The sequence below is a fragment of the Nannospalax galili genome, unplaced genomic scaffold, assembly GCF_000622305.1.
Source record: "Nannospalax galili isolate Female #2095 unplaced genomic scaffold, S.galili_v1.0 scaffold548, whole genome shotgun sequence".
In the NCBI taxonomy this organism is placed as follows: domain Eukaryota; kingdom Metazoa; phylum Chordata; class Mammalia; order Rodentia; family Spalacidae; genus Nannospalax; species Nannospalax galili.
In genome coordinates this window covers 1,439,866-1,457,097 of record NW_008358999.1, presented here as the reverse complement: position 1 = coordinate 1,457,097, position 17,232 = coordinate 1,439,866, and the positions used below count along the sequence as shown (strand labels likewise).

At 45.3% G+C, this 17,232-nt stretch overlaps 1 protein-coding gene across 1 annotated transcript in view; it reads left to right on the top strand.

Annotated features, from left to right (window-relative positions):
- Fhad1 (forkhead associated phosphopeptide binding domain 1) overlaps nt 1–17,232 on the top strand; it is a 160,421-nt gene that overhangs the window by 5,156 nt on the left and 138,033 nt on the right. Inside the window, exon 3 of the mRNA XM_008822681.1 lies at nt 7,204–7,410. Coding sequence (XP_008820903.1) covers nt 7,204–7,410 — 207 coding nt within the window. The remainder of the gene's footprint in view (nt 1–7,203; nt 7,411–17,232) is intronic.

Sequence of the window (17,232 nt, the reverse complement as noted above, 5' to 3'; positions counted from 1 at the left end):
TGGTCTTTTTGAGACAGGGTCTCTCTGTAGCCCCAGCTGTCCTGGAACTCACTGTGTAGACCAGGCTGGCTTTGAACTCAGAGAGATCCGCCTGCCTCTGCCTCCAGAGTGCTGGGATTAAAGGCGTGCGCCACCACGCCCAGCTCCATCCTCCATCTTTAGCTTAAAGATATCTAATGGTTTTATTTATTTGTTGTGAAATTTTATCGCCTGGGAAGAAGGCACCATTAGCCTGGCTATTGGTAGATGGCAGGGACTTGCTGGTTTCATTCCAAACACCTCTGGGTCCCATGGGTGATTGGATATTCCTGCAATGAGTTCAGGGTCTGGGGCTCCCTTGAACTCTTACCCCAAGAGTAAGGGGTAAGAGTCATCATTTAGGGCTCACTTTCCAGGAGCTTGATGGAGATCCCTTTTCATTTATTCTTCTACCTCTGAATGGAAATGTGGCTTTGTACTGTTAGATGCTGAATGTATGTCGGGCTCTGCAATGGGGGTGGGGATGAGTGTATAGATGTCGTGGGCTCTCTTCCTAGGTGTTCCCAGCTCTTAGGACGGTAGAGTGTAGGCTTTTACAAGAGAAGAGAAAGAGAGCAGTTTGAGTGGCTGTGCCTATCTATCTGTGGCTGCATTACTATCACAGAATGTTGTGTCTTCTCCAGGTTTCATAGGCTCCAACTTTTAAATTTTTATTTATTTATTTATTTTTATTTTATGTGTATGAGTGTTTTTCCTGCATGTATATAAGTGCAATGCACGCATGCAGTGCCCCCAGAGGCCAGAAGAAGGAATGAGATCCCTGGGAACTGGAGTTACAATGGTTGTTAGCCACATGGGTGCCGGGGATTGAACCCAGGTCCTTTGCAAGAGTAGCTAGTGCTCTTAACCACTGAGCATCTCTCCAGTCCACACATTGACATTTACAACTAACCAATACAAATTTCTGTATAAAATTTAGGGTAACCCTGTTCATGTCTATAAAGTGTTTTGCTGAGATTGTGTTAGAAATTGGGCTGGTGCTTATATATCAATGTGGGAATGACTGGTGTTTCCCTGTGTTGTGCTTACACTGTGCACATGGTATTTTCTGTGCATGTAGGTCTTCTTTGCATTTTTAAATGAGTGTTTTGTACTTTCAACATTGAAGTTTTGCACACATTTTGTTAGATTTGTATTTAAGCTTTTCTTTCTTTCATTAGTGATAATAAACAGCACTGGACTTTCAATTCCGGTATCTGCTGTTCATTGGCAGTGTATAAAAATACAGCTGTTTGGGGGCTGGAGAGATAGTGCAGCAGTTAAGAACACTGACTGTTCTTGCAGAAGACCCAGGTTTGAATCCCAGCACCCACATGGTAGCTAACAACTGTCTGTAACTCCAGTTCCAGGGGATCCACAGCCTCTTCTGTCCTTCGTGGGTATTGCACAACAGGGATGCACTTACCTACACACAGGCAATACACTCATACACATAAAATAAAAATAATAAATAAAATATATTTTTAAATACAGTTCTTAGTATGCTGACATGGGAATTTACAACCTTGACAGAATTTCTAGAAACTTGTTTTTTAATATTTGGAACTTCATATGTCACTGGTAAGTAGGAACAGTTTTCTATCTCCCTTTTTGATCTGTGTGCCTTTAATTTCCTTTTCTTGTGCTATTCTATGGGCCAGGATTCCTAGTCTGCTGTTGAGAAAAAGTTATGAGAGCAACACGATTCTTCCTGTTTGCCTTGCTTCTGATTTCAGAGGGAAGGTGTTCAGTGTTCTGACTATGTATCATGTTAACTATAGGGTTTTGGGAAATTTACCAAATTGAAAACTTCCCCTTTTAGTCTTTTGAGAATGTTTATTATAAATTCAACAATTGAAACATAAACCATCCTATCTCCTGCACTAGTCATTTTCTCATCTCTCTGACACACACTACCTGACGGAAACAACTTCACTGAGGAAGAATTTATTTTGGCTCACACTCTGTGAAGGTTTAGTCCATGATAGGTTGACCTATGTGCTTGGTCAGAACAGCATGGGGACCTGAACGTGTAGTTGAGCAGTGTCTAACCTCAGAGCAGACAGGAAACAGACAGAGGGAGTACAGAGGATGCCAGGGCAGGACATGACCCCCAAGGACACGCCCCTATGACCTACCTCCTCCGGCTAGGTCTCAGCTCCTACTTGCCACCACCCCCAATAATTCTCTCAGTTATGAATCCGCTCATTGAATCAGAGTCCTCGGGGTCTCATTTTCTCTGTGGAAACGCCATCACAGGTGTCCTCAGAGCTGTGCTTTACCAATCCCCAAGGCTGGTTCCCTCCATCTAATCAAGTCGACCATCAGAATGAACCATCATGCCAGTCCTAGCCGTGGTTTCATCCATGACGTGGTTTCCTCTTCTTACAAGGACACAAAAAAACCTACTCCTAAAGAGGGAACGACAAAGAGGAAATAATTACTGTTTCTTCTCATCATATTAAGAGATAGGCTTTAGGTAATTTTCCTTACTGTTGGCCAAGATAGAAACAAGGATCTATTTTATTTTATTTATATCTATCAATCATCTACCATCTATTTATCTATATATCATCTATATACATACACGTTTGTGTGTGTGTGTGTGTGTGTGTGTGTGTGTGTGTGTGTGTGTGTTTGTATAATGTGTATGTGGGGGAGCAACACGTATACTACAGTGCACATGTGGAGGTCAGAGGACAAATGTATGGAGTAGGTTCTCTCCTACCTTTATGTGGGTTCAGGGACTTGAACCCGGGTCTCTAGGTTTGCACAGCAAGTGTTTTTACCTGATGAATCATCTCGACAGCCCCAGGGATCTCTTTTTTCAAATCAAACTGTGAGACTAGAAAATCATAGTAGTTTTAAAGACAAAAGCTTTGAGAAGAAACAGATCTGGGCTTGAATCTCTTTAGGCCATTTCCTAGCTGTGTATGTTTAAGCAATGTGCTTTTATGAACTCATCTTCCCGTCTGTAAACCTCTTACCTTTCAGGGCAGTTGTAAGGATTAAATGAGAAAATTCATCCCAGGCACCAGCACACAGTGCTAAGTAAATAATACCACGATTATTCTTAAGCTTTCATAAAATGAGGCTGAGAGAAATTCTGAGAGACACTGAGGGTTGAAGGGGGCACCTACAGATACCAAAATCTACTTGGAAAGGGAACTAATGAGAACAGCTATTAGGTGGACAGAAATTGAGTTGTATTTATGATATAAAAATAATTGACTACTATCCTTAGCCTTAGTTCAACATGGAAGTCACCAGGCCTGGAGAGATGGCTCAGTAGTTAAGAATATGTACTGCTCTTACAGGGACCTGAGTTCAGTTCCCAGGCCCCATGTCAGGCAGCTCACAATCATCTGTACCTCCAGCTCCAGGGGATCCAACTTCTGGCCTCCTCAGGCATACACACACAGACACACAGACACACAGACACACACACACACACACACACACAAATAAAAATAAATCCTTAAAAAGTTATTCTGCTAAAAATATTCAGAAACCTAATTTTTTAAAAAAGCCTGAGGGGCTGGAGAGATGGCTCAGTGGTTAAGAACACTGGCTGCCCTTGCAGAGGATCCAGGTTTGGTTCCCAGCAACCCTCCAGGCAGCTAATAATCATTGATAACTCCAGTTTCAGGGGGATTTGACGCCCTCCTCTGACCTCAGTGGGGCATGGTGCACTTACATATATGCAGGTAAAACACTCATACAAGTAAAATAAAAATACATAAATTTTAAGGCTTTGAGCTTACCCAGCAGTTAAACTTAGCAAATAAATAACAATTTTTTAAAGGATCAATTAAGCCGATGAGATGGCTCAGTGGGTAAAGGCACTTGCTGCCAAGCTTGATGATCTGAGCTTGATCCTGGAACCCACATGTGAAAGGAGAGAACCAGCTCCCACTAAGTTGGCCTCTGACTTCCATACGTAGGTGCCGTGACTTGTGCACCCATACACAGACACACATACAAAATAAGTAAGTTAAAATTTTTAAAATCTTACAATAAAGACATAAAAGATTGTTTCAGCTGCCTGGGTAAATTTCAAAGAACAGGGAACCCCACTGTGGAAGATTTATATTCTTTGGTAAGCCTAACATTGTATTGGGACAACCAAGGCGGATCTCTGCAGGGTTCACCTTCCAGACTTTTCTCTGCCTCCTATGCAGTTTGGTTCCCTGAGGCAGCAGGGAACTCACCTTAGCCAGCTTGGTCTCCATAAACATTTCCTTGGTGATCACCTAAGCAGAAGAGGGGCAGAATCACACACAGTCCTTGCAAGCAGGGGGCAGATGTAGGCCTCGGGTTCTCACGGATGTGCATAGAGTCGCATGGCATGTAAAGATGATCAGGGAGGGGCTGACTATCCATGTTTGTAGGGTGGGAGAGAAGGACTCGGCCCCAGGGTGTGAGAACATGTAGTGAGTCCAAAGTCTGAAAGAAAACCAGCAATTCTAGAAGTGAGAGCTTTGCTGAGTTCAGGGCTAAACCCTGTGAGATGAAATTTGCACAGTTTGATACTGAAAGTGGCTACCGACTGTTTCTCTCTGTGTGTGTGTGTGTTCATGTGTGTGTACATGTATGCATGTGTGTGCGTGGAGACCAGAGGTGAACGTTGGCTATCCTCCTCAGTAGCTCTCTTTATTTTATTTCTATTTATATGTATCTGAATTCCAGTATTTGCACCAAATGTGTTTTCCACAGAGGCCAGGAAAATGTGTCAGATCCCCTGGAGCTGGAGTGACAGGAGGTTGCAAGTCACCCTATATGGGGTTGGGAATCAAACTGTCATCCTCTTGCAAGAGCAGCAAGCACTCTTAACCTCTGAGATGCCTCTCTAGCCTCTACCTTGTTTTCTGAGACAGAGTTTCTCACTGAACCTGCAGCTAGTGAATTCCTGGGATCCTCCTGCCTTCATCCCATCCTGCTGTCCTTCCAGAGCTGGGGTTACAGACTCATGCTGCCATGATTGGCTTTCACATGGTGCTGGGGATCAGAAGTCAGGCCCTCAAGCTTGCAGGACAAGCACATTATCAACCGATCCATCTCCCCGGGTCCTTTGTTTTTGAGCAGGTCTCATTAAGTTGTCCAGGTTGGTCTTAAACACCTGGACTCAAGGGATCCTCCTGCCTCCTGAATAGTTGGGCTGACAGGATCACTGCCCAGCAGATGTAACTGTTAAGCTCCAAAGAGAAAGGTCTCAGTTCTTTTCAGCTGAAGAAATGTCCCCACCCAGTGGCTGATGAGTTTTCCACAAGCGTGTGCTAGTTAAACTCCGGGCCCTAGCCTGAGATGCAGTGGTCCAGGTAGCGACCATTTCTCTGCTCCCAGATCCAAGTGAGGGTCCCCAGGGAGAGGGTTTGAGGACTCTGTGAGAGCCATCGTTCCTGTCACCTGGACTTCTTTTAATTTTTTATTGAATTTTTATGATTTTTGTATAATATTGTTTGACGGTATTTAACTTCTGATTCCGGAGCTCCCGTGTGAGCCGCCTCCAACTTTTCATGTTCTGTGTTGATCAACTTTGTCATGATGGACAGAAGAGAGGGTTTGTGCTGGATAGCTTTAGTGTCAACTTGACACACCTGGGTTGAGGGAGCCTCAATCGGGGAATTGCCTCTATTGGACTGGCCTGTGGCTATGACTGAGGGGCATCTTCTTGATGAGTGATGTGGGAGGGCCCAGCCCACTGTGGGTGGTGCCACCCCTGGGCAGGTGGGCCTGTGTTGCATAAGAAAGCAGATTGAGCAGGGGCCACAGGAGCAAGCCAGTAAGCAGAGTTCCTCCATGGCCTGTGTTCCAGCTCCTGCCTCCAGGCTCCTGCCCTGGGTTCCTACCTTGGGCTCCCTGATGAACTGCGACCTGGGAGATGTAAGACAAATAAACCCTTTCCTCCCCAAGTTGGTAGTGGTCAGAGTGTTTTGTCACAGCAATGAAGAAACAAACTAAGACAGGGTTATAGGGTGGAGTGCTGACGCCCACTCCCCAGCCCCATTCTGCCCCACACTGGGCAGTTTCAGGGTTCCGCTAGGACTACGTTGTAGGAGCCATGCAGTGCAGGGCAGAGAGGATGGAGATAAAGGAGAAAATGTGCATAAACACATACACACAAACACACAGTAAAAAATCAAATAAATTAGAAGTCGCATTCTCAGGCAGCTCTGCCCCAAGCAGTATTCACTCTGATAGTCAGCTCCATCTTGAGGGGACTTTCTCTCTTCCTCATCCCTCATTTCAATGGTCACTGTTTAAAAATATTACTTTATTTATTATTTTTATTTTATGTGTATAAGTGTATTGCCTGCTTGTATGTAAGTGCACCCATGTTGTGTTGTGCAATGCCATGGAGGTCAGAAGAGGGCATAGGATCCCCTGGAACTGGAGTTACAGATGGTTGTTAGCTGCCATGTGGGTGCTGGGAATCAAACCCAGGTCCTCTGGAAGAACAGTTCTTTTTTAAAATATTTTATTTATTATTTTTATTTTTGTGTGTATGAGAGTTATGCCTGCATGTAGGTAAGTGCGCTAGGCTGTTGGATCCCCTAGAACTGGAGTTATGGACAGTTGTTAGCTGCCATGTGGGTGCTGGGATTCGAACCCAGGTTTTCTGTAAGAACAGTGTTCTTAATTGGAGTCATTTCTCCAGCTCCGTGTGATGGTTAACCTTGATTGTCAACTTGGTGGGCTGTAGAACCCCCTGGGAGGCATGCCTTTTGAAGGTGTGTCTGTGAGGATACTTCCAGGGAAGATTAGCTGAGGGGGATCCCTGGAGCCCCCCCAGCCTAGCCAAACTGGCAAGTTCCAGGCCAATGAGAGACCCTGTCTAAAAAAACAAGGTGGACGGCACCTGAGAAATGACACCTGAGGTTGACCTCTGGCTTCCACATGCACATGCATATATGTGCATGCACACACACGTGCACCCTCACACGTATAAATACACACAAAACACACCGATACATATATATATATATGTGTGTGTGTATATATATATATATAGATAGATAGATAGATATGTAGACAGACAGACAGACAGACAGGAGGACCCTGGAGAGCACCCAGAAAGGCATTTCAGAGAACACTTCACCCATTCACTGATCACAGTCAGTGATCACTAAGTATTGGAGGCTGTGCCATCTTCGTCCCCATAGTCACGACTGTCCTCTGTTTCAGTCCACAGACACTGACAACCACCACGCGCTCATTGAATTTGACGAGGCCGAGGGAAGCTTCATCCTTCAGGACTTCAACTCCAGCAATGGCACATTTGTCAACGAGTGCCACATTCAGAACGTGGCTGTGAGGCTGATCCCGGGAGACATCCTGAGGTTCGGGTCGATGGGGTTGACCTACGAGCTGGTCATCGAGAATCCCCCCCAGGTAAAGCTGTTTCTTGAGGCTCAGAAAGTAACATATTAGTTACTTGTCAGGTGGTAAGGGCCAGAGGAAGAGGTTGGTCCCAAGAGTTGCTTAAGACTAAGTTCTGTACTTTTTTTCGGTGTGTTTATATATTTTTATCCTATTTATTAATGTTAATGATTTTAATTGATTTTTGTGAATTTCATACAATGCATCTTGATCGTATTTAGATCTCCCTCCCCTAACTGCACCCCTCAAAGCCCCTTTCCAGTTTTTATGCATTCTCTCATGTATTTTAAGGCCTATCTCAAGTCGAGTTGTCCCCAAATGTCCCTTGGTATGAGTCCATCCCCTGGAGCCTAGCCAACCTATCACTCCCTCAAAGAAAACCAACTCTCCTCCCAGTGTCCTCCATTGGACCCTGGAGCGTCTTGCCCATCTCCCTTCTATGCTGAGGGAGTGTCTAGTTTGAGCTTGCATGGGACTTGTGCATGCTGTCACCACTGTCGTAAGTTCATATGAGTAACTTCCCAGCTGTCTGGAAAACCCTGTTTCCTTACGGTCATTCACCACCCCTGTTTGGGTGGAGGAAGGTAGGTAGACTACAGAGTTTGGGTTAGTGTTTGGAACTAAGTTGGCCCAAGGCACTCTTTGAAACTGGACCATTCGGCTGGGGGCATGGTGGTGCACAGCTTTGATCTCAACACTCAGGAGACAGAAGCAGGCAGATCTCTGTGACAGCAAGACCAACCTGGTCTACCTAGTGAGTCCCAGGCCAACTTGGGCTACAGGGGTAAAAAAAAAAGGAAGGAAAGAAAATGGACTGGTATTTTGTCTCTTACACTGGGCCAAATAGAGGCCAGCATCTGTATTTGTAGATACAGTTTTTTAGGAGAACGGCCCTGCCGTTCATGTTGGTGCTGCCTGTTTGCTCTCCTGAACCAGCAGCAAAGTCAGAAGTATTTGCTGCATTCCTCGCTCTGAGTTTACCAACCTCTGCAGGCAATACACGCATACACATAAAATAAAAAAATAAAAAAATAATTTTTTTAAGTTTTTAAAATAATTAGGGTGCCCATTTATAAGGCCTTTGAATGTATCACCAAAATATTTACAAATTTGTACACCTGTATTTTGATTAGGCATGCCAAAAATAAAAGCAATAATTTTATTTTATTTATTATTTTTATTTTATATCTATGTGTGTATTGCCTGCACATAGGTAAGTGCACCCATGTCGTGCAATGCCCTCGGAGGTCAGAAGAGGCTGTCGGATCCCCTGGGACTGGAGTTACGGACAGTTGTTAGCTGCCATGTGGGTGCTGGGATTCGAACCCAGCAAGAACAGTCAGTGTTTTTAACCACTGAGCCATCTCTCCAGCCCCCAAACCAATAATTTTTGTGCATAATAAAACAATGAGAAAGGAAAAAGAGCTAAAGTGGCTACAGTTCAAAAATTGTTTTGACAGAAACAATACATGAAAACAGTTATCACAGACACACATAGCACAATCACATGAACTCTAGGTGCGCCAAACAGCAGAAGACAGAAAGCTTGTATCTCTGGTTCTTTAATATTTGAAAGACTTAGTGGTATAAAAGAAAAGGTTGTTTGTCACATAGATTTGAAGTAGCATCTTTTTCCTTTTAAGAGCCAAATAACTACTTAAGAACCCTATCAATACCTCACAAGAAACACATAGACAAAGCAAAGTAACTTGGCAAGGCAGATTTTACTTTTATATAAAGATGTTTAAAGGAATCAGCTTAAAGAGAGAAGAGCTCAGCTGTTCTAGACCATCAGGTTCAGAATGCATCAGGGCCTTTTCTTGAACACAATTCTTACAAGGCATGGTGGAATTAAAAGATTAGAATTTCTTGTCAAAACCAAATCCCAAGTTTTACAGGTTTTGAAAGAGAAAACTAATATTTAATGTTTTTTACAGAGGGAGGTACCTTTACATATGAAACCCAGCAAAGTTATAAGTTATTAGCCTAACTTAAATCAGAGGAGACAGGAAAGACAAAAAGGAAACGTTAACACTTTAGGTTAAGAATAAATAAAATTCAAATAGTACTGAAAATAATCCCATTTAGAAACAGGTTAAAATAATGTTAAAATTTAAACTCCCATGTGGCTTTACTTCTTTAGTCTGATATAAAAATGTATTGACCTTGTTATAAGATAATAGAAACTGTTCAACTCTGTTGGGGTTTTTTTTTTTTAATGATCTGATCAAGAATCCAAGATGAAAGCCAAAACAAAAATTCCAAAAGGATTAGGACTTGTGATTGAACATCTGCAGTTTGTAGCCTTGAATAACCTGGGGCAAGATAGTAAAATAAATAAAGTTTACCTGCTCAATTCAGAGCACCTGTAAAAGATTCCATATGACCAGGAAATAAATAAGTTATTAGGATTTGGGGGTCCTTAGTGGTCACTAAAATGGTATAGGGAGAAAGAGTGTCCCCTAAAGGTTTTATATTTTTCACTTACAGAAGAATTTACCAAAACAGAAGCGCTAGGACATAGCCATGATGCAATGTAGCTTTAGAGCCTGCATGGAGGTCAGATACGTGATGGAGAATGGAAAGCTTTAAAGAAAATTAAAGTACAAGATGCTGGGCAGCCTAAGGCATGAAGGAAAGCATGTTTAAATAAGGATATAAAGAAGAAATTTTTCTCTGAAAAATTTAGAAAAGCAGGTAGACTTACAGAGATTTAAACATTTGTAGCTGGGTTCAGAAGCAGGACAAGGGTTACTGGAAGGGAAGAGAGGAGAGGGATCCAGAGCATTTTTCCTGTGCAGGGAATCCATAACTAGTTAGAGGGTGGGGGAGAGACAGTCTAGAGAAAAGGATGGAAGCAAAGGAGACCTAAAATTGGATAGGACGGTTTCAGAAATCATCCTGAGCAAAGTGAGGAAGAAGGACACTGGAAAAGGACAAAGACAGGGAGAACCATGGGGCACACAGCCTTCCAAGCTCTTGGCAAAGGAAGGGAGAAGGAGGAGTCCCATTGGGCGCAGTGGGAAGCTCCAGGAGCTCCTGAGCCATCTAAGTCTTAGTGGAGAGAGGAGAGGAGAGGGAGGTGGGGGGGGGAGAGGAGAGAGAGAGAGAGAGAGAGAGAGAGAGAGAGAGAGAGAATGCAGAGATCCACAGCTCTGTGGGAGAGCACTTACCAAACTCTGTCAGTGGGTGAGGAATGCAGATGGACTCATAATCTCAGGCCTGATGTGGTGAGTGGTGGGAGCCGGCATAGGCAAGCCAGTTTCAGGACTGTATAGTTACCAGCATGGTTCAGTAAGAAGGAACCGGGTCATATATAACCAAGTCATTCCTCTTCCTGGGTTTCGGTGCCATAGATTAAAGCTGGGCAGGAGATAGTCACAGAAAACACAGGAGGACTCTGGCAAAGCTAAGTTTATTTCTTAGGATTGCTGGTAGCTGGCAGCTCAGCTAGGGAGAGAAATCAACCAGCCACCTGCTGACTGCTGAGGAAGTTCTTATAGGGGGTTGGGGAATGTGGCAGGTGGCCAAATAATCTTTACAGTTGCAGGGGAAGCAACTTGCACTGAGACAGCTCTTACATCAGTGGATCTGGGGTGCAGGGGCCTGTTTATCTTCTAAAATTATCTGGGGAACAGCTTTGTGCTGAGACAGCTCTAAATGCAGCCCCCTGGCCAGTTCCTGTTTTGCAAGGGGGCCCTCATGGCCTGTCTTGTGAGGCCTTATTGCAGTAGGAGCGGGTCTTTGGCAGACCTGCACTCTAACAATACATATGCATAAGTGTGCATTTGCATACACAGCCATAATGTAACTCCACCGATATACCTGGTAAATATACCGGGTCATTAATTTGAATGTATGCATCAGGTATAGATTATAAAAATTAGCTGTTCCTTCAACTGAAAGTTTTCTTTGAAAACTTTGGAATGTTTCCCTGGTATAACTTCTGAAGCAGAAAAGTGGGGTTCGTGCTCTGAGCTTGCTATCAGTAGAAGAGGGGCTCGTGCTCTGAAGTTAGCCGTAGCTAGAGAAGCCTTTTGTTATGGGTCTTCTGATCGGTTCCTTTGTCTTAACTCACTTCTTTTCTAGACAACTATTTTACTTTTAAGTTTCGTAGATGATTACAGCCTGGTGGGTCTGTCTGAGCCTGTCAGAACCTGTTTAGCCCTTTTTTTCTGAACATACAGTCATTCTTATGCTAAAGTCTCAATGAGGTTATACCCAGGAAATTTTATTGTTAGTGAGTGTCAGAAACCCAACTCAAACTAGCCTGAACAAAAACAAACAAAACCACATAACCGGAAAGCCAGAAGCCTTAGCGTCTGCTTCACGCCTGACCGGATCCAGGTGTTCAAAGGCCACTCAGAAATCTCTCTTCCAAATTCATCAGCTTCCATCATAATCTTGGGCAGATTCTGCACTGGGCTCACCTGGTGTGAGGTCTCCACCAGTGGCCCCAGCCCCCACCCAACAGTTTTTTTAAAAAAGATCCTGTTACTTTATCACTTGTCTTTGGTCCTGTGCCTGGCCCTGTCTGCAACCGTCAGGGCCAGAGATGTGGAAGCTCTGATTGGCCAAGCCCCAGAGATCCTGTTTCTGCCCCTCTACCCCAGTGCTGGGGTTATAGATAGGTGTTCTCACCACATTTGGCTTTTTTATGTGAGTGCTGGGCATCAAACTCAGCTCCTCAGGGCTGGGGAGACAGCTCAGCGGTGAGTAAGTGTGAGGATTAGAGTTTGGATCCCCACAATCCACATAAATGCCAGGTGAGTGCAGTGGCCCACCTGAACTCCAGTCTCCAAAGACAGAGAGCGGGGATCGCCAGAGTACACTGTCTAGGGAGACTAGCCATATGGGCGAGCTCTGGGTTTGACTAACAGACGCCCCCTACTTGAATAAGGTGGGAGAGCAATCAGGCATGATTCTTGACATTAACCTCAGGCTTCTACATGCATGTGCACACATGCACATGTGCCTCCAAACACAGTATTAGTTGCTTTTCTGTTGCCATGATAAAACATCATGACCAAGGCGACTTATGGAAGGAAGAGTTTATTTTGGTTTATGGTTCTAGAGGGATGAGAGTCCATGACAGCAGAAAGGCATGGCAGCAAGCAGCGGGAGCTGAGATGCACGTCTGGAACAGGAAACACCAAGCAGAAGCCCACCCCCAGTGACCCGCTTCCTCCAGCAAGGCTATACCTCCTAAATCTCCACAATAGCACCACCAGCAGGGGGTGGGACCAAGTATTCAAATACGTGAGCCTGTAGGGAACAATTCCCATCCAAACCACCACAAGCTGGTATGCCCATACACTTGCCGACATGCATACACATACATACAGCTACACCATAAGAATATGAAAAACTGAAAAAAACATAAAAGAGCAAACTCAGGGCCTCAGGCATGTGACGTTCACTTTACCCACCGGACCGCCGTCTTCCCAGCTCCTTCTCTCTCAATTCCGAGTCCAGGTAATTCTGGGGCTGAGGGGACTGAGCTCTACCCCCCAGGAGAAGGCCTATGAACAAGGCAGATATAAGACAGAAAGTAATTAAAAACACACCTGACATTGCCTTCTGGCCTCCACATGCATGTGTGCTCGCAAATACGTATGCCCACATACATGCAAAGATGCACACACATGCATACATACCATACACACACAAAAAATGTAACATACCCATGCATACACCACACACACATACACACACAGAATTAAGAGGGAAGCATCTCTGTTGCACTACAAATAAATCAAGTTGCCTCTCAGTGTCTCCCCAGAAGGACAAAGGGAAAAAAAACAGAAGCTGCCATTTAAGGCGCTTTTTTGCCTGAGCTGAGCCTCCCAGGCAGGAAAAGCCCCCACCCCGACCCCTGAGAGGCAAGAGCCAGGATGCTGGAAGGAAGCAGGATGCCTGGTAAGAAGCTCCCAAAGCAGGCCCAACAGCCACCCCAGAAATGTGGCACTTCCTTCCCATCTTCATGGGACTTTAAATAAGCACCCCTCTAGAAGGCTGTGGCTTCTACAGCAGGGTGAGTGACAGGAGCTGGAGGTAGAGAGAGAGCAGAACAGGCTTTGTCCTCCAGTCCCGCTAGTGTCAAATTAAGCTCGCTCTCCTCACCTGATTTCGGCTATTGATCTCTGATGCAGAGGGAGGACCTGGGGCAACAGAAAGCCCCAGGCAAGGTGTGGCTCTGTCTATGGACCAAACAGAGGACATCAGGGCTGGAGCTGGGGGACCAGATGGAAGGAACCGAGCTCTGGAGATCAGCCTGTGGCTTCTTGCAGTCCCAGGCTCACTAAACTGCTTTGATTTTCTAGTAACAGACATTTCCTCATTCATTCAGTCTGGCAAGACTGAGCTCAAGGAAGCCAAGTCTGGGGTAGAAAGGTCATTTGCAAAAATCTAGGTATTATTTTCATTTAAATGTTTTCAATCTTTCTCATCTAATGGACTGAGCAGGAAGGGAATTGGTACTTGAAAGGGAAGAGAGAAGCTTCAACCAGATGATTTACAAAAGCGGCAAAACAGGAGGAGCCAGATGCGCCAAAAGACCAGCCTTCTGGAATGAGCAAGTTCAAAGGCATCCCTTCCTTAGGCTAAAGTTTCAAGATCACAAATCGTTTGTCACGTCTGGGTTTTACAATGAATAATCTCGATTTCTCAAATTGAAAATCCAGAATGTTTGAGGATGGGGCTTAGAAATTATCACCTCGTGGGGCTGGAGAGTTGGCTCAGCAGTGAAGAGCACTGGCTGCTCTTGCAGAGGACTCCAGTTCGATTCCCAGCACCTACGTGGTAGCTGACAACCATCTGTAAGTCCAGTTCCGGGGAATCTGACACCCTCTTCTGACCTCCATGGACATTGCCCGACATGGGTGCACCTACCCACATGCAGGCAATACACTCATACACATAAACTAAAAATAATAAAATATTTTTTAAAAAGAAATGATCACCTCATTTGGAATTATGGGACACACCCAGGGAAGACTGTTTGCAAGGGGACCAAACAGCACCTTTTGCTGGCCTAGCTACAGAGTCTGTGCTTTGGGTCTCCAGCCTGCTGGGCAGCCGGCTTTCCTCTTTGCTGGGAAGCACATACTGGGGTGCCCCTTTGTACCCCACCCTGTGCCACCCCTTCATGTCTTTCCGGTTATTACACTTCTGTTGTTGCAAGTAAAATCAAGAGGAACAGGCCCTGAGAGAAGACCTCAGGGCTCCTGAAGGACTCCCCTTTGATTAATCCCAGGTCTAGGGAGGGCAGATAAAGGAGGCTCCTGGGGCTCGCTAGCCAGCCTAGCCTATTATGTGAGCCCCAGGCCAATGAGACTTTGTCTCAGAAAATACAAAGGTATGGGGCTGGAGAGATTGTTAAGAGCACTGGATTTTCTTGCTGCGCTCAGCCACCATGCCTCCTTATATGTAACATTTTCTGTCTCTTCGACAGTCCTGAGTCTCCGTCCTGGTGTCCTGGAAAATGTCCCCCATTCTGAATTCACTGGATGCCTTCCTCTGATTAGACTAGGTCAAAGCTTTCAGAAAGCCCTGACTGACCAGGGTGAAATGTCCTTGTTACCCACTGTCTCAGGGCACCCGCAATCCACATGGCTCCCAGAGCGGTTACCTTCTCGCTGGGTTAGATGCCAGGTTTCTCCACAACAAAGTCACTCTTACTGCTTTTTTCCCCTTTCAGTACTCTGGTCTTTGGAAGCAGCCCCCTGGATGGTTCAGACACACTGGGGGTGGGCTTCCACCACCTGGGCCGAGTTCCATTGCAAAGGAAGATGGCTTCCTCTCCACCTTCCCCTTGCCCCCTCCTCATCCATCAGGGTAGACTTATGTCTATTTATTTTATACTTTGAGTTATAATTGGCTACTTGGTCACTTATTCTGGTGTGTGTGTGTGTGTGTGTGTGTGTGTGTGTGTGTGTGTAAGCCAGAGGACAACCTTTTGCTCCTAAGGAATACCATAAACTTTATTTTGAGGCAGGGCCTCTCAGGGGCCTGGAGCTCGTTGAGTGTACTAGGATAGCTAGCCAGTGAACCCCAGCACCCCCCAACACTGGAATTACAAGTGCAAGCCACTATGCCCAGCATTTTCACACAGGTACAGGGGACAGAACTCAGTTCCTCATGTTTGTGCAGCAAGCATTTTACTGCCTGAGCCATCTCTCCAGGCCCTACTTTCTCCTCTATTCTAGCATCCAAACTGCCCTAGTGTTGATCCCAGGTGTTCTTGGGTGTTCTTTTTAGGCTGGGGGCTGTGTCTGTCTTACATGCCGCTACTGGTTTCTTGTTTGTTTTGGTTTTGGTTCTGAGCACTGCCTTATTTTCTGCTGCTGCAGGATGCCCTGGGCTCAGTGTGACATTTTCCTGCCCCAGAATCAACCAAAGGTCCTTTGCTTGCACAATTCTGTTTACTGAGTGTGAGTCCAGGTTGATCACCAGACACCATCGGTGTGTGCCAGGCACGGTGCTGGGTGTGGTGGACCCAGCCAGAAATCTCAGTAAATGTTTAACCAGCATCTCTAGGGGAAAGTAAAACTTGCATGGATAGCATAAAAGTTACTGACAGATCATGAAGCCACCCTTTCCACACAGTGACATCATGCTCACTACTGAGACTTCCAGAGAGTACTGATTCTCAACCAGTGTTGCCACTGGTTTTAGCTGAGTGCTTGGGACTCTAACCCAGCTTATGGTGACAGCTGGTGTTATAAGTGAATTTTGCAACCTAAATATCGCTCTCTGTGCTTATGTTTACAAAGGCGAAAGTGAAATCAGGAAGATGTGGGTGGGGATCTCACCTGTCCATCAACAACCTGCTGTGCTGGATAATTCTGGAAGGAATGTTCTCATCGCAGTACATGCTGTTCACACTGTAGTGGCTGCAGATTCGACACTTTCAATCCATCCATCACCTGTGTGCGCGCACATGCACGTATGCACTCACACATGCATGTGCAGGAGGAGAAGGCCAGAGGTCAATGTCAGGTGTCTTCCTCACTTGCTCTCCACCTTTTTCCTGAACCTGGAACTCACCACTTCACCCAGACGAACTGACAAGTGAGCCCTGGGCCCTGCCCGTCTCTGCTTCCTGCTCCCCAGTTTCAGAGTTCCAGGTGCACACTGCCATACCCACCTATTACATAGGCACTAAGGATTCGAACTCAGGTCATGCTTGCCCAACAAGCGCTTTACCCACTGAGCCATCTCCTCAGCCTTCCATCATTGTCTTCTCTCTTAACAGGGAGGTCTCTGTTTTTCTTGTGTGTATAATTTATTCATTTTTATTTTCATTTTATGCATACAAGTGTTTTGCTGCCTGTGCATAATTGTACTTGTGTCATCCAGTGCCTGTGGAGGTGAGAAGAGGGTGTTGGATTCCGTGGAACTGGAGTTACAGACAGTTGTTAGCTGCCATGTGGGAGCTGGGCAAACCCAGGTCCTCTGCAAGAGCAGCCAGTGCTCTTAACTAATGAGCCACCTCTCCAGCCCCCTCCATCACCTTCTTAAATGTAGACATTCAACAAAACAAAAAGTCAAGCATTGGTTTGTACTCCTTGGTTTCGCTTGTATAGATAGATGCTCCCACCATGGTCAGTTTAGAGCTATGAAGTCACATGACCTGCAGAAGGAAACGGCAGGAGCTTGTTATGAACAGCACTTCTAACACACAGACAGAGCTAAATAAACTCAAAGACTATATAAAATATAGCAAAGTATGCCAGGTGTGGTGGCACAGGCCTTTAGCCCCAGTACTCGGGAGGCAGAGGCAGACAGATCTCTGTGGTTCAAGGCCAGCCTGCCTGGTCTGCATAGTGAGTT